An 18705-nucleotide genomic window follows, 5' to 3' on the forward strand; every position below is an offset into this window, starting at 1 on the left:
GGAGCCTGATGGGCTATAGTCCCCGCGGTTGCAAAGAGCCGGACACGACTGAATGTCTGAGCACATACATACAAGCATCTCCTGGGAACTCTAGTGTCAAAATCTCTAGCTCACATGGCTGGTACCCCTCACCAAATTGCTTGGGTATTAAGGAATTATTCTGGTAGTAGGATGTAAACTTGTATCTCCTGAAATTTTGATCACTCGGTTTTGTTGCAGTGTCCTCATCAGGTGACCTACCTGATGGTTTCTTGTAACAAATTTATATCTTTAGAATATCCCCCGCTAATTCTCAGAACAAAGTCCTGATACCTTACTTTGATTTTCAAAGTATCTCTTTTTCCAAAGATATTGCTCCAAACACTGTACCCAGACAGATCTTCTCACTTCCATTTATTTTTCTTTCTTCTCTTGCTTTTGCTTTCTCTTCATCTAAAATGTCTTTCCCTTATGTCACTTCATGTCTGAATTTTCTTGATAAAAACCTTAAAAGTGATAATCACTTTTGGCTCAGCAGTATATATATATATGTGTGTGTGTGTATATCTGATAATAATATAATATATAATGAATATATACACAATATAGACTTACAACAGTATATAAATCACACTGAAGATATTTAACGACATAGAAAGATTTTTCCCCATTTTATTGAGGAAATATAAATTGAAAAATATTATGATTATCTTTTTTTCCTTAAGAGACAGGTTTATTTTGCTTGTTGGTATTTTATGATCGGGCAGTAGCTCCATTTTATTTTTATAATAAGAAATGAGTTAATAAAACTTATCTCTCAAGTGTAGGACAGCTTATCCCATCCTTAAGTAAAATTTTGGAAGATCTTAAATCCAAACTCTTCTGAATTGTTTTCACAATTACTCATATATCCAGATACTTTAAAGAAGGTTTAACCATGTGAGTGACACTAAGGGTGAGGGTAATACTGACGTCCCACACTGCATCTTTCTGATGTCCCTTTCTGTCTATCCATTGAGCTTTGTTTTGGAAATCATCAGACTACCCATCTGCTCATGTTTGCAATGATATCCCTTATCTTCACACGTTGGGTCACAGCAGTGATATGCAGTAATGAAATGGGAACTGAGATTTACTATTTCCTAAAGACCTGGATGACATTTTTCAGCTATTCTCCTCAACAGACAAAGGATATCTAGTTCTGCTGTGTCATAGTTATGAATAACACATGCACAAAGAAATTTGACTGTTGTTTCTAGTAAAGGTATTATTATATAAAGGGAATACCTTTTGGTCTCCTCTGTTGCCTTGGAATCCTGAGATCTTGCCTTGTGTATGTTTGTGCATCCACATATGCTTCTGCTGAAACAAAGAGGATATATTTGGTAGTCATTGATAATGTTTTTGGGTAGAGAGGAAGGTTGGAGGGGGGATCAGGATGGGGAATACATGTAAATCCATGGCTGATTCATGTCAATGTATGACAAAAACCACTACAATATTGTAAAGTAATTAGCCTCCAACTTATAAAAATAAATGAAAAAAAAAAAAGTAGATCAGGCAGTTTTCCTTGAAACTTCTTTCCTAACTTAGCATGAAGTAGAGTTAAATAGTAGAAATGAATGCATTTGTTTGGAGGTTTCAAAATAAGAAGGGGAATTGTTTGGTTACACAGAGGACTGCAAGAGGGCTGAGGAACGGAATGAAGAAAATTATCAAGCATGCATGTTGTTTTTAAGCGACACTTGAGACTGATATGTGAAACAGCTGTGTTGTTGGGGTTTTTTTTCTTGTGCCAACTTTCCTTATTTGATTGATTTTTCTCTCTGACAGCCCACTGTGCTGATAAATGTGTCCATGGTCGCTGCATTGCTCCAAACACCTGTCAGTGTGAGCCTGGCTGGGGCGGGACCAACTGCTCCAGTGGTAAGTGTCCACCTGCTGTTGTCTGTCTCCGGATGTTTTTGCTCTATGAGCCCCTTGTCTCCATGGGTTCCCCTCTGCAGCCCAGTGCAGAATGTGGTGTGGATCCCCAGCCCCGCTCACAAATAGTGTTTCTTTGAAATCTCTACATGTATTATACATAGAACTGTTATGAATAGAGTATAAAGAAAGGTGCTTGGAAAGCAGGAGATCTCAGTAATCTGATTCTGATACTTCTATGAATATGAATACATATTCCAGAGTAGGATCCAGAATTCAGATTCCTTCATTCAGTAAGGCAGTTGTGGTAACAGCTATTGTATTCTGACATCTGTTTTTACTTGTTCATGTATCTAATATATTTTCTTGGTGATGAAAACTTACCACTTGTTGGTTTTAAAGCAGAAGCAAAGTTGATATTTTCAATGCTTAACTTGTTTATTTATCTCTGAATTCTGAGGTACAAATAATAAGTACTTTCTCAGATAACTGGAGTGAACTGGTAGTAAATGAAAATTCATGACTATTTAGGTACTCATTCATAATATATAATTTGTCTCCATTATATTAGAATTATAATTCTAAGATGATGGTGTTTTGGACGATAACAAATTGCACTTAAAATCCTGTATTCATGATTATGAGGATTAAATGATGGAATGTCATGTAATACAGTTGCTTTTCTAAATTTCACAGTTAAAACTTAAGTTTTCTGGCTAACTCCTTGCTGCGCATGTAATTGTGTGCTCTTCCTGTTCCTTTATACTTCATTTTGCCTTGAAAAATGTGAGAAAGAGCTCAAGTGCAACTAAATTGTAATGCATGAAATGTTAACATTTAGAGAAAGGGAATAATAGTTTTCAAATTACCAAGCTCTCATGACAACACAGATTTGTCCTCGTTGCTACCAAAGAATTTCCTGAAACCAGTCAAAAAGAACGTCAGGCTATGTATAATAGGTAAGCTGGTTTTAGGAATTTTTACTTGCTTCCCTTTGGAATTGGGAAGGTTATTCTTTATCTAGTCAGAACTGCTTTGTTTTAGACTTGTGATTTCTTGGCTGTCTCTAAAACAGCATCGATCTCCAGGGGAGGTCCTTGTGCTGTCTGTGCACAGAACATTCCATGTGAAAGAGCCTTTTCATTGTGTCTTTGGGAGAGTGTATGCATGCCTCTCTGTCCCTGACAGGGTTCCCATTCCAATGGGTAACTGTCTTGCAGGGTTTTGTTTGGCTTCTGCTGGAGATCAGGAGGAGAGTGGGCATTCTGTTCACACTGTTGAGGCAGAATGTTTAGGATGTGGGATCTGGCTCATGTCCATTTTTTTGGCCAACTGACCTCAAATGCAATGTTGCTTTCACTGACTTTTCCAGCTTAAAGATCTGTTGTGCCTACACATTTAGAAGAAAAATAACATTATTGTATAAACCATTGAGAAAGAGAAGAGTGGCTGTATTCTTCATCTGAGAAGTGAGATTTGTTATTACTAATTTCAGGGGGAATGTTGTGGAATAATTTTAGTCATAGTCATACTTTGTCCCCTAAGAGCTGCAGCTTACCTCTTGCTAAGAGATCAGACTGAAGTGTGTATAAACGAAAGAAAAGCCAGCATGGGTTTTAGACTCTCTAGAACTGACTTGGGCCTTCTAGAAAATTAACTGTTGCTTTATTTTGGAATTGACCAACTTTTTGATGAAGCCTCTAGAATTCTTCTAGAGAAACACATGTTCTTTCAATTCTGGGTGAAGATACTGAGGTGACTTTTAGTTTATTCTCCACAGCTCATGTCTTGGTATTATCATGAACAGAAGCATCAATAAACATGGACAGATATCTGAAGTCTTTAAAGATGGTCTGAGAAAACATTTCTGACACCTTTTTTAAGCACCTAAATTCTGTTCTGAGTCAGAGCACTGAATTTTGTTACCTGGGTTTTGTCTGTAGTTGTTACCTGAAAATGCCTCATTATGAGGTGTGTGATTTAATACTCTCAGTCACATAATTCTTGAAGCAAATGCATACTCTAGTAACCTATTAAGTAGCAGAGTTAAAATGACCTAGGTCCCAAGGATTTTTATCTCTCTGTCCCCTCCTCTCTGGTTATCATTATGCATATATTTGATACTATATATTAGATTGAAAAAGTGATTTCTTTTTTAATTAGATCAATTCCTTGTATTAGTCAGGCTTCAATCAGGAGACAGAAATTGCAATAATATTTTTGACTAAACCTTTCATTTTGGAACAATTTTAGTAAAATTACGAGATAGTAGAGAGTTTCCATACACCCACACCTAGTTTTCCCTTAAGTTAGCATTAGCGTGGCAAAACTAATTGCCCAAAGAAATTGACCTGAATACACTACTAGTTAGTTCACTACAAGTATATTGCTGTTTAACTCTAGACTCTGTTTGAATTTCATTACTATTATTTTTTTATGAAAGTCCTCTTTCTTTTCCAAGATCTAATCCTGGTCACTACACTGCATTGTCATGTCTCCCCAGTCCCCTCTGGTCTGTGACAATTACTCAGCCTTTGTTTTTCATAACTTTGACACCAACTAGCCAGCTATCCTGCAGAATGTCTCTCAGTTTGTGTTTTCCTCATGACTAGACTAGGGGTACAAGTTTTTAAAAGAACACCACGAAGTAGAAGTGCCCACCTCATGACATTCTATCAGGGGTATGATGAAATTCACATGACACCACCGATGATGTCATCCCTCAGTTAGCCTCCATCATTGAGCGGTGTGTAGTGTTTGCCAGATTTCTCCACATAAAGTTATGATTTTTCTCTTTCCCATTTCTATTCTCCAGAAATAAGTCACTAAGTCTAGTCTACCCTCAAGGGTGAAAGGTAGGGATTAAGCTCCATGGTTTGGGGAGGGGAGATTATCTATATATGTTATTTGGAATTCATCTGTAAAGGAGATTTATTTATTCTCTCCCATTTAGTCAGTCATTTATATCAGTGTGGGCTTATATATGTTTACATGAGAAATCCATATATTATTTTGTTGCTTAAATTGTTCTAGATCTGGCAATTGGGAATTGTTTTAGGTGGCTTCTGTGTCCTTTTGACCTGCCCTGGTCCTTTTGTTTGGCTCTTAGGTTTTGTTCTGTCTTTTGAGCACTTCCTTACTTTCTGCTACTGTAGGATTCTCCAGTCTAACTTTGTGTTTTTCCTTCTTCAATCATAGAATGAGCCACTAAATAATCGTATTTAGAAACCAAATCTGGATACTGGAGGCGCTTGTTGCTCCTGGAAAATATTGTAACTTGAGCAGGGAAGGTTTATTAAAAAGAATTATTAGCTGTAACAGGAAGGTGTTGTGGGCATTGGCTAGTAGAAAGTAGATAACTCTGAAAGGAATACAAGAATGGCAAATATAAGGAACACCCATACTCCCAGGGCTGAGATAGAACACGCAAAGAGGAAGCCCCAGTAGGGGTGTGGTACAGACCTTATGAGGACACAGCCACAGCTTACTGAAAGGCAGAGAGGCTGCTATGGTTTACTCCTCATGGGACCTGCTGGAATTCTGCTATCTGGAACTTGCTAGAAATGTGTTCTATAGGATGCTTGAGAAAGCTGTTCTGGAGACATGTCTTATCAGAAGCACCCTGTTACGGGTAGCCCAGGGGAGGTGCCCGGGATGTTGCTAGCTAACAGGTGCTGCTTGTCACAGCGCACTGTAGGACCTGAATGTTGAAGAAGTTGCCCGTGCTGGAGGAGCAGGCACTTCAGGAGTCAGCTGAGCTGGCACGCTAGAAACACAATGGGAAACGCCTTCCTCTTGCAGCGTCTCTCAGCACCCTGGGAAAGTGCTTTTTCAGTCAGCCAGCTGGCAAGGAAGAGGATTTACATGGCCCGTGTCCATTTTGTAGATAAAAATGGAGGATAGCTTTAGCACTGAGAGGCAATAAAGTACATCCAGTCCACGCCTTTGGTTCCTTAGGTCTCCTGTACACCTCTCTGTACACATTTGAATTTTTGCAGATAAACAAAACAACTCAGCCTTTCCATCTAATAAAACGCAGCCTGCCATCTTACAAGTTAGGATGTTCTTCGCTCTTTTCTCAAAATAAGGAGTTGCAAGTACCAGCAGTCATAGTATCCTTTGCTGGTTATGTTAAATTTTCCTGAAATTCAGATGAAGTTTCACTGAGTATTTTGCTGTTGCTGTTGTTTAGTTGCTATGTCTGACTCTTTTGAAACTCCATGGATGTAGCCTGCCAGGCTCCAAGTCCATGGGATTTCCCAGGCAAGGATACTAGAATGGATTGCCATTTTCATCTCCAGGGGATCTTCCCAACCCAGGGATCAAACCCACGTCTCCTACACTGGCAGGCAAGTTCTTTATTCCTGAGCTACCAAGGAAGCCAACTATTTTGTTACCTAGATAGTAAAGTTACCTTTCCACAACTTTTATTTTATATAAGATAAAATGCAAAGAAAGAGAAGAAAAAATAGCTTCTACAAATAAACCTGTAGATGTAGCAAGCAAAGAGAACTCTTTTCTGTAATGACTCACAGGCTGTACTTGTGTGTGTGGACTCTTTCTTCCCCATTTCAGACATCTCCCTTCTCAGCCCAGACCTCAGTTGCCTAGGGTTCTTTGCCTGGAGGTATGACTCAAACCTCCACTCCTGAATTCTCAGTTGTCCTGCCCTTTTTTGGTCGTTCACCCTTTCCATTAACCTTTACTACTGGGGATGTGAGTTCCAAGAGGTGCCCCACAGAATCCCTTGGGTTCCAGACAGAGTTCAGCTTTCTCCCACTATGTAGCAACCCAATTTCCCCTTGATGATCAGGATAAGTCATTCCAACCAGAAGAATAGCTCCTTTTATTTACATTATGAGTTTAAAATGAATAAATTGATAACTGTCACACACAACTGTCTGTCTTGTATATTTTTTCCTTCTCCATATACATGGGAGATTAAGTCTGACAGTTACCTTCCCAAGCACAAGTTTACAAAGGCTGCCTTTGGAGATTTAGTTTGACTGTTCACCTTGTCAGTGGATGGACAGATTCCTACATGTGGTATATAGTCAGTGTTCCTGGGTCTCAATGTATCCTCTGTATGAAAAACCAGGTGTGTGAGAGAACTGAGCAGAGTTTGTTTGCTTGGAGTGAAATCATGATTTATTCGACTAGACTTAGGCATATTGCTTCTTTTTAAATTTGATTAAATGATTTTTTTAAAAAAGCATACACATATTTTATGTTTATTGGCATCCTGGTGTGTACCCTGGCCTATTTGATGCTAATCTATCTTACCTCCACTTCTTTCTTTCCTCCTCTTTCCTGTTCTCTCTCTGTTCCTACCCCATCAATATCTTGGGTCTGTTCATCAATCCTGTGTTTCTCTTCCTCTCTCACTGGATGATAAACAGCTCCTGGAGGGTAGGGGCTGTGTATTATTAATCTCCCTAGCCGCCACTCTGCTGTCATGTGACTGGAGCACAGTGAATGTTTGTTTCATTTAACGAGATTGAATGTGTGTCTCTGAGAAGGTCATTCATGGGTTCATGTGATGTGAATTTTCATTGATTACTGTGTGCAAGGAACTGTGCTGGATGCTGGGGATAGAGAAACCATTGGCAGTTGCTGGACCCACAGAGATTGAAGCCCCGTAGAAAAGTAGACAGACATGTAAGTGTCTTGTCCAGGGGAAGAGAACAGCCTCAGGAGAAGAGGTGGATGGAAGGAGCCAGAAATGGTGGTGGGTAGAGCGGTGAGAGATGTTCTGGGTGGGCTAAAAAGAAGGACCTGATGTAGTGCTGGAAACAGAAATCAGACTGCTGTGTGGTGAGGGGTGATGCAAAGATGCTAAAGCATAAACTCATCTTCTGGAAACTTAGCTGGAAGGTCAACAAGAAGGAGCAAAGAGATGGGGAGTTAGTAAGAGACAGACACAAGCTCAAGAGCAAGTTTTTGTGTTTGTTTGCTTGCTTTTGATTGTGTTCTAAGGTTAAAGAGGCTGAGAGGGCAGGGAGAGAGGGTAAGTCTGGAGGTTTAACTGAGAGGTCATTTAAATGAGGAAACACTGCTCCTGAGAAGACAGATGGCATCCTGACTCTGATGGAAGGATTGAAGTATGAAGTATTTCCGGTTCCCAACAGAGTGAGGGAGGAAACAGTGGCTGGCAGCATGTGGATAGGTTTCTGGGCTCAGAAGCTCATGGGCAGTGGGGAGGAGGATCTGAGTGAATTCATATTTGATGACCTTTCTTCTTTTGCTAAACTAAAGAAGAGATGACCTGCTGATACCAAGGGGAGCAGAAGTTAGACACGATGATGACAGCATCATCATTAATGGGTGCTTCCTATGTGCCAAGCATTATTGCAAGGGCTTTATAGGGAATGACCTCATTTAATGCTCAACAAGATGAGATAGTTACAATTCTTGTTCCTATTTTACAGATGAGAAAATGCAGGCACAGAAAAGTTAAGTGTCTGGCCTATATTTATACTTCTGGTAAAGAATGGAGCTGGACTTGCATCTCATTCAGAGCCAGTAATTTTGACCACAAGGGTATGGTGCCTTCTGAAGTGGGAAAGGAGGTTTCATGAAGGTGACGAGGTCAGTGGTACTGAGGGGAATGAGAACAGGAGGCAGGACTGACACCACCAGACAAAATAGCAAAGCAAAGTTCCTGAGAGATGTTGAGGTTGTACAAACATGTCATTTAAAATGACACCAGTTTGGTTGGATGCCTTAGTAATTTGTAATTTCCTCATTTGTAACATTAAGGATGTTGGACCAGATTGTATATATCATCCCTTTCAAACCTATGATTTTATGTGTGATTTACTCTCATAAATATGTGTCTGCAATCCCCAAGACCTTTCTTTGTTTCAGAAACCCTTTAAACCTTTTCTATGAGTAGCAATAACACATTTGTTCTCTTAGCCCATATAATTCTATTTATGATTTTCTAAAGGTCTATAGAGAAATTTATTTCTCCTCTGGTGAGAGGGCATATCCAGAAACATACAGAGAGTCCTAAGTCAGCCCGCAGCCAGCAAATAGTTCTCAAATGCTTGTTCCCCAGACTTTTGACATTAGTATCAAGTAGAAGCAAAAAGTGGAAATTAGTTTTGGTCTCAAATATCCAAACTGAGGTTTATTTAGTCATCAATATGATTTCTGGTTAAATGTACTTAGAACTAGTGAAAACATGCCTAGGAGGCCAAATTTGCCCAAACATTTCCAATACAGCATTAAGAACACAGATAACCTTTTAGATAAAGCAAACACGCTGTGCTGCTTGGAGTGAGTAATAAGAATTTGCCTGCAGGATATTCGAATGGGGGAATCCATTTGAAAGATATTACAAGCCAGAAATTGTAAGGCACAAAAAGCTGACTTGTTTGCCAGCAAGGTCTGTTGATGTAAAGGTCTATTGACTGGATACAGTGGAGGATCGATGCTGTCTGGGGAGAGAAGATACTGGAGCCCAATCCTTGTGGCAAGTTGTTAACATACCCATCGCACTGTCAGAATTGCTTTAGAAATCAGGTTGATGGAGCGGCAGGAATAAGAGTGGATCATTTGGGTTCACTGGCCTGGGGGCCAGACATTGATGGCAGGTGGGAAGGACTGAGCTCAGAATGAATGTTTCATCAGAACTGCACGAAAGCAGTTTCACTGATAGACTGTGCAAGTGATAGCGGTCACACACAGAAACTGCTGATTTTGCCTTCGTGAAAGTCTCAAATCTGGGCTGTTGTTGGTTCCTGTTTGGAGGGGCAGACAATCTCTTCCACTTCTTCTCACCCAACTCCCTTTTGGAACTGAACGGCAGTAGGCTTCATGTTTCTCAATTCTGTGCTGTTTCGATGCCTTCACTTTCCTAAGCTTAAAATAAGTTTCAAACTATCTATATCATATACTTGTGAGAATTAAGTGATACAATACCTGTTGAGTACTCAGCACTCAGCACTGTGCCTGGCGGCATGATAATGGCTCAATAAATGTTGTGAACATGTTAGTCACTCAGTCCTGTCCAATTGTGACCCCATGGACTATAGCCTGCCAGGCTCCTCTGTCCATGGGGATTCTCCAGGCAAGAACTCCAACCAAGGGAGTGGGTTGCCATTCCCTTCTCCAGTGGATCTTCCCGACCCAGGGATCGAACCTGGGTCTCCTGCATTGCAGGCGGATTGTTTACCATTTGAACCACCAGAGAAGTCCTACTTACTTAACAGTTCCTTGTGTGACAAATGTGCCTCCCACCAGACTTTGAATCAGCCCAGTCTGTGGACTAGAGAATAGATGGAGCGGCTCTTTGTGGATGTCTTGTTTCTAGGTGACGCAGTGGTAAAGAATCCACCAGCCAGTGCAGGAGATACCAGAGATGTAGGTTCGATCCCGGAGTTGGGAAGATGCCCTGGAGAAGGAAAATGGCAACACACTCCAGTATTTCTTGCCTAGAAAATCCCATGGACAGAGGAGCCTGGTGGGCTACAGTCCATGGGGTCTCAGAGTCGGACATGATTTAGCACCCATGCACACACACATTTTGCCCTGCAGGTCACACCCTTCTAGAGCAGGATCCTCTCCTCCTTCACAGTTGCTTGCCAGGAGGCTCCCCAGACAGAGCCTCTGGTGGTGTTTTTCTCCCAGCCTCTGACCATGAATGTCCTTACCAGATGAATTCATGTCTGGTTTGTATTGCTCTGGGCGTCCTGAGAACACTATAGATGTTTATGTTACCCGCACTAGTCAGTTCATAAGCTGTAAATACAAGGCTGGACTGTCATTTTATTTAACTCCACTACACATCATTTATTGATTTTTTTTCTTTTTTTTTTTTAGCTTTGAGTAATTGCCCTGTATATCTGTTTATCAGAAAATCCTGGTTTCAGCCTCAAAAATCTGACCTTTTGCTACTCTCTCCTGCTGCTGTTCAAATCCCAGCCACCATCCTCTCTTAATTGTGATCACTATAGTCTCCCTACTGTTGCATCTACTCAAGCCCCACTGGAGTCAGTTCCCTCTACTGAGACCAGAGTGATCTTGTCAAAATGTACTTTAGAACATGCTGCTCCCCTTCCCCAAACTCCCCAGTATTTCCCGTTATTGTTAGAATAAATGCCAAAGCCCTGAAGTAGTCCGACAAGCCCTGTTTGATCTGTCTTCCTTTGATCATACCTTCCTGGCCTCTTCTCATCCCACCAATCACTCAGGGTACCACACTGCTTAGCCTCTGGGACACAGTAGTTCCATTTTTGCCTCTGTACTTGATATTTCCTCTGCTGAAAATGCTCTCCTCCCTGGAACTTTGCATGGGAGCTTCTTAAGGTCAATGGACTTGCAACCTAAGTGTCACCACCAGGAGTGGCTTTCCCTGACTCTATATGAAGAATATCCCCCCATAACTATCTATTACATCTTCTTTTTAATTTTTTATGGCACTATTTGAATATATTTCATTTGTTCACCTCTCCTTTTTTGGTCTGTATTTCCCTCCAGGATATGAGGCCCATAGAAACATGAATTTTGTCTGTTTTCTTCACTGCTGCCTAGTTAATTTATTCACCTAACATCTAGCACAGTTCCAGGTACCCAATAATTCTCAGTAAATATTTGTGGAAGGAAAGAATGAAGGCATAGATGTTTCAGGAGCAGTAATGGATATAAACAGGAGATACGAGGGATGGGTAAGGTTCTACCTCTTTTTTCAAATGCTTTCAGTTTAATAGGATTGGAAGTCCACCTACAAATACATAGGCAAAAGGAGTCAAGGAGAAAGTGGTCAAATGTCTTCTAGAAAGGGGCATGACCTGAAGTCCTTCCTTACGAGACCTTAAGGGGGCTCAGGCTCCAGCGACCTCTGGATTCCCCTTGGCCGTGTACACTGCAGGTTCTTTCATCCTTGGTAAATTTCCATGAACTGGCAGCTGCAATGAGATTGTAGAAGCCAGGCAAGATGGACTAGGTGTGGTTTCCATAGACTCTGAAGAGGCTGTGTACATAGACAGCTCCTCACCTTCAAGAGAAGAAAGTCTGTATAGTATAAGCACCAAGGTTATTACTCATATGGTATTGTGATTTCTGAAATGGTGGCCCCATGACTAAGAAAGGTATTTGAAAATTAGTCCTTACTTGAATGGAGAATGCTTATTAAAAATGTTGCCATCTAAACTTGAGGATATTAATTCTCAAGATGGAAATTTTGTATGAAGATATATAACTTAGCTAGTCATTTGTACCAAGATAGTGTATGAATAGTAAGAAATTAGGTGAATAATTCAGACTATAGATTATTTCACACTTGATCTTAGCCAAAAGGCCGAGAAGCGATTATAGATTATTTCAAATCATATTAGCAACCATATTCTGATGGCAGTAATGTGCTTCCTAGCTGTTCTGTGCAGAGTAAAGTGATGAAATGTACAACATTAGGTGGTTCTGTAGCCTCACTTGTTACCTTACCTGTAAAATCAAGCAGGCTAATACCTGATTTTAGTAAAACCATGTACATTTCCTCTCATAAGGTTATGCTGTTAATTATCTAAAATTAAGTGCTCTGGTTTAATATATAGTCCAGTATCTTTTATGACTGTTTCAAATTTCTTATTGTTTGTGATTGTGTCAAAGAATACATATTTTTTAAATACTTGAAACTTTCTTCTGGGATGATAAGAACAAACAAAAACTGTTTTTTTTCCTTCTTTGGTCAAAATACCTTTTAATTCATTGACAACCTAGTTGACTTTTAAAAGTTTGAATATTTGTACATGTGTGTTAGAGCAGAGTCATCATGTTTGAAATCATGGGATATAGTCTTTGCATCTTTATAACAGTGAAAATTCAGAGACAAGTGAAAATGGCATTGAATATGAGAAAAGATAGATTTATTGGAGATTGTTAACACAGTGTAATGCTGTGTAGCCATTCATTCCTATAAACTTCTATATAATATTGATAATATGCCATATTAATAATTGTTATCAATATTAGTAGATCTCAATATCATAATATTGGGTAAAAAATCAAGATGCACAGTCATATACACATTTTTCATAAAACTAATAAAATAATTCAATAAAAGGTAGAAAGATGTAAAATTCATAAAGTGTAGAAAGTAATGAAACAGCGGTATTTATACTACTTATAAAGACTGTTTCAGTAGGATAAGTATAGTAGAGGTTATAAGTGCCTTGCTCTTGGGCCACAATTCTATGAAAACCTAATGGTTTTGCTACTCACTCCTCTTGCACACAATGAATGGAAGTAACTTCCAAAGAAAGTTTAAATTTTAATGGAATTGATTTGAACTTGATTAGTATATAGCTGTGAATTTTTGTTTATACACTAAAGAAAAGCACCTTTATCCTTACAAATAAAAATAGCCTAATGTTGTAAAATGAGTATTACACAAACCAGATTTATCCTTGCTGAAAGTTAGTTCTTGACATAATTAGACTGTGTCAAAGTTAAATGATTCTTTAGGACAAGACACCATAAGCAGAATTAAAAGAGAAAGAAGAGAATGGAAATATTTTTGTAACATATAAAACAAATGATTAGTAGTGATAAATAGACTATATAAAGAACTCTCAAATCAATAAGGAAAAAAAAAAACCTCTTAAATTCAGATTAGGCAAAAGGTATAGTAAGGTAATTCAGAGGCAAGGAAACCTGATTGGCTAATAAGCATTTGAGAATATATTTATCTTTGTAATGACTGAAGAAGTAGAACACGATGTCATTTTTCACCATCCAATTGGCAAAAGTTTACAAGTCTGACAATGTTGTGTGTTCATGAGAATGTGAAAGGAAGCTTCCACACACTGCTTTCAGGAGAGTAAGTTGGCAGAATAAATTTAGCGAGTGGTTTGGCTGTCTCTAGAGTAAAATTATTCTTTGTGTACACCATATGATTTAGTATTTTTACTTCTTTATAATTTGTATACCTCGGGGAAACCTTTGCATTTATGTATAGGGGATATAGTCTTTGCATCTTTGTAACAGTGAAAATTCAGAGACAAGTGAAAATGGCATTGAATAAGAGAAAAGATAGATTTATTGGAGATTGTTAACACAGTATAATGCCATGTAACCATTCATTCCTATAAACTTCTATGTAGTATTGATAATATACCATATTAATAAGTGTTATCAATATTAGTAGATCTCAGCATCATAATATTGGGTGAAAAATCAAGATTCACAGTAATGTACACATTTTTTTAATGAAACTAATAAATAAAATAATTCAATAAATTATTTCTGGACACACAGACTAGAAGGATACACATTAAAATCCTGACAGTGGTTCCCTCTGGAGAAGGAATAGGGAAAGAACTGAAAATAAGGTACAAAGGAGATAAAAGGGACTTTATAATGTGTTATTTCTTACATTAAATGATGAAGGATGTGATGCAATGCTCATAACAGTTAATTCTAGATTGTGGGTATGTGAGCCTTTGCTGTACTATTAAATAGTACTTATCTTCTGTGATTAATTTTTTTTTTTTACTCAAGAAAACTTAAAATTTTAAGACCATCCTGTTACCATTGAGGGTTTGGGGCCTGGTTTTCCTTACTGTTGGAGTTTAAGCAAATCATTTAAGGCCCTTTAGCCTCTCACATCCAGGATGGTAGTGGTGGTCCTGAGTACATATCCTTCGGTACTCACCTCCAGCCCTCCTCCTCTGGGAGCCTTCCCCCGTCCTTGCTCTCCTCTACCCAGAGGATACAGGCCTCTGGATATAAGGCGGTGGATAGAAGGATACAGGCCTCTGGATATAAGGCAGTGGATAGAAGGATACAGGCCTCTGGATAGAAGGTGGTGGATAGAGGATACAGGCCTCTGGATAGAGGCACTGTGTTCCTCGAGTGTCCCGAGCACTGCAAGGCTTATTGTTGTTCAGCTCCTCAGTCGTGTCTGACTCTGTGACCCCATGGATTGCAGTGTACCAGGCTTCCCTGTCCTTCTCCATCTCTAGGAGTTTGCTCAAACTCATGTCCATTGAGTCAGGGATGCCATCCAATCATCTCATCCTCTGTTGTCCCCTTCTCCTCCTGCCCTCAATCTTTTCCAGCATCAGGGTCATTTCCAATGAGTCAGCTCTTTGCATCAGGTGGCCAAAGTATTGGAACTTCAGCTTCAGCATCAGTCCTTCCAGTGAATATTCAGGGTTGATTTCCTTTAGAATTGACTGGTTTGATCTCCTTGCAGTCCAAGGGACTCTCAAGAGTCTTCTCAAGCACCAGAGCAAGGCTTATTAGCACATTCTTTGCTCATAAGTCTCACTGTGGGCCAGTCTCTTCCAGTAGATAAAGAAAGCTATAGGACAGGTCTTAGGGAGGAGCAATAGTAAGTGCTCAACAAAAAGAACTTAGTAGGCATGGAAACTGCTTAGTACATTTTTAATGAAAGAATGAATGAGCAAAAGAGCAAAACTATGGCAAGACTTTATAAAGCAAAATATCCTGTAATGGCTCCCGAGGTCGTTATTATGCTTTTGACCTCAGTGAATATAAATGTAATCCCCCCAAATCCCTTACAAATCCCAGCCTACAATTTATATCCTAGAGATTTTCCTGCACCGTGAATAGAGTCATCAATATGCTCTCGTTGAGAGACATCAACATTTATAGTTAGACACATTAAAGAAAAAACATTTCACGCCCTTTTCCCTGGTTCATCATTTGGGATAAGCATCCACTGTAGTTAAGAAATGACAGTTCATGCTTCAAAACTTCATTTAATAAACATTTTTTGAAGAAGAAGAATAAAGGTTCTCTCTCAGCCACTGAATAATATTAATATAAACAGCACTGGGTGGTTGTCAACAGCGATTGCTGGCACTCTGTCAGCTCTCCAGCCAGCTTTTTGACATGTGAAAGACATGAGGTTTTAGTGCTTTCAGAGGATCTGGAAAATACATTTTTATTGTTCTTCTTCATGGATGGAGAAGCTTTACAAACTTGTTTTATTTTTAAAGCACTTGATGTTTTGAATGAGGATCTTTTCTTTTACATTAACAAAAGGGAATGACATGCCATAGCTTTGTTAGCCCAGGGCACAAGGAATGAAATCACAGGGAGATAAAAGACCCTGAGGGATCCATGGCTTGGGAAGAAAGGGTATATGTTTCAGGAAGGATCGTGTTTTTCTATCCTTGGAGACAGCAGAAAATTATTTTGGTCTCTTCTAAAAGCTACTCTATACTTTCTTGAAAATGACTTATTTGTGCTTTGTTTACATATGAGACTATGAAAGACTGAATTTTCTTTCCTGTTAATTTCTCTAATAATCACAGACTATCCTGTGTTTAAACTCAACGGAGAACATCACAGTGAAACTCCATGTAAAATGTATTTTTAAGTCCGTATAGCTGACTGATATAACCTAATAGATGCTTGACATTCAGATGTTAAGGGCACTTACAGACATAGTTACTTCAAACAGCAACCCTGGTGAGGGTAGTTATGTATTACAAACTGACGTCACTTTCCCTATGATAAAGATGAGTTCTAAGATTCAATACATTATCCCATTTTAAGTGTCTGGTAGAGATGTATCCACAAGGTTCTTGAACTCCATATAGTTCCACAATTTTACTTCTTTGATTCCAGAAGTATTAAACCAAGGCAAAAGAAAAAAACACAGAACAAAAAATGGACTACTCAGTTCATCTAAGATTTGTTTAGCCCTAACACAAGTACACAGAATTGAGCCCTTTTGTTATTCTCTATAATTCAGAACCAGTTGTTTTAAGAAAGTATATTATACTTCAAAATGTGTTTCAAGGCTGTTTCTGTGGTCTTGGTGGATGTAGATAAGCTGGGGAAAAATCAAGTCCTGGGATTGATGCCTTCTAATATGGCAGATTCTCCAGATTTTATTTATCACTATCTACTTCTTTACTCCAAGAGGACGATTTCTAAGAAGTTCACATATTTGTTTCTAAGTTTATCCTTTTACATTTCTGAGCTCCATGTATGAGCCTGCACCTCTGGACATGTTAATCATCAGCAAATGAGAAATTTATAAATCCAGTTTTTAATTGACAATTAAGAATAGGATGTAAATTAACTGAGCGTCATCCCAGGCCTGAGCTTTTTCCAATTGTCTTTATAAAAAAATGGATGAAAAGAGGGATACCAGGGCTTGTTTTTACTTTATGGAGTTACTGGGCAAGTTGTTTTTTGAAATTCACATTGTGAGAACCAACTTGTCCTTTTTGGCATGAATGATTCATGCAAGACAAACAAATAATACAAACCAAGGACAGGCCTGTTCTTCCGGCCTCATATACAGCTGGAGGATGTTTTCTTCAGGGTTGGGACATTTCACTGAGCCAACCACGGAATAAAATTTCTGCTGCCACCAGATCTGTGCTGTGTCACACATACCAACAAGTATTTTAGATGTAATTAGTATGTTTCACCATCCCCATTTGACAGAAAATTAAGTGTAATAAAAGTCAGGAACTTGTTCAAGTTTCATAGCTGTGAAGTTGCAGTGTCCCCGCTAAGGTCCAGGCCTGTCCAGTGTTAAGTGATTGTACCCCATCCTCGAGCCAGCTAAGTGATTGATGAATTTTATAACAAGGTGAATGTGATGGTAAACATTACACTTTTCTCTCAGGGAAAAATGATTTCACCTTTTTTTTTTTTCCCCCTGATGAGGGAGTCCTTTGAGTAAGACAGTATATTAATGTGCCCTTGTTCCTTCTTCTGGGAGTCTCTCTCCATTTAGTATGTCTCTGTATCCCTAATTGTTCTTTCTTTATTCTTGCTAAAGAAAATGAACTCGCTCAGTCGTGTCCGACTCTTTGCAACCCCATGGACTGTAGCCTACCAGGCTCCTCCATCCATGGGATTTTCCAAGCAGTTGTACTGGAGTGGGTTGCCATTTCCTTCTCCAGGGGATCTTCCTGACCCAGGGATCGAGCCCGGGTCTCCCGCATTGTAGACAGACGCTTTACCCTCTGAGCCACGAGGGAAGTCCTCTTTATTCTTGGTCTATACAAAATCAAGAGATTTACTAAACCGTCTCTCATTTGTCCAAAGATTTTTTCCTGTGGCCTTGGTTTTGTCAATACATGTGTGGCTGTGGACGTGTTGGAGCATTCCTTATCAAACCGTTCTGATGAACTTACTACTAACACTTTGAAACCTGGGAACTGTCATTTAGGCAAGCAAGTATTACTTCTCAAAACACCTGTGTGACGTTTGTCCAGCAGTGTTCCCCCTTGAAAAGCTGGCAGAAGCCAGTAATGTGCACTGGTAGCAGGTCCTGTAATTGATGAGTGTTGGTAACGTGGGATGGTCTGCAGGGTGTGTGCAAGATCACAGCTTGGGGAGCCTTGCTGGGTTTGGGTTGAACTCTTGCTTTTGCTACTTGAATGCTAAGTGACTTTGAGCAAATTGTCATCTAAGTCCATTTTTCACATGATATGTTGGAATAATTATACCCAGCTCATCGAGTTATTATGAGGATAAAGTGAAATAGCTGCATATGCTGACACGTGTTCAAAACGCAATGCATCTTGAAATCTCTTCTCTCTTTCCCTGTTTTTTTGCGTGGAAAGCTAGACCAAGGGTTTGAAGTAGGTTAGCAGGAGAGGATGTACCTAGAATTGTGATAATGGTTTGGCAGGTTTCTCTGCTTGTCCAAGTTAGTTATCCTGTTCTGTGAGTGCTCTCACTTTCATTCACTCACCACCTGCATCTTGAGAGCAGCCATGTACCAGGTACTGTGTGGACATAGTTTTCTGGCCAGAGTACTCAGCTAATGGCATCAGTACTGTTTTCACAGTGAGCTCACTGGTT

General features: G+C 39.4%; 1 protein-coding gene across 3 annotated transcripts in view; it reads left to right on the top strand.

The window, feature by feature from the left end:
* Window positions 1-18705, top strand: part of MEGF10 (multiple EGF like domains 10) — a 173027-nt gene that overhangs the window by 85126 nt on the left and 69196 nt on the right. For all 3 annotated transcript variants that reach the window (XM_043465953.1, XM_043465952.1, XM_043465951.1), the window contains exon 5: window positions 1813-1905. In XM_043465953.1, coding sequence (XP_043321888.1) covers window positions 1813-1905 — 93 coding nt within the window. The remainder of the gene's footprint in view (window positions 1-1812; window positions 1906-18705) is intronic.

The sequence above is a fragment of the Cervus canadensis genome, chromosome 4 (genome assembly GCF_019320065.1).
Source record: "Cervus canadensis isolate Bull #8, Minnesota chromosome 4, ASM1932006v1, whole genome shotgun sequence".
Lineage (NCBI taxonomy): Eukaryota > Metazoa > Chordata > Mammalia > Artiodactyla > Cervidae > Cervus > Cervus canadensis.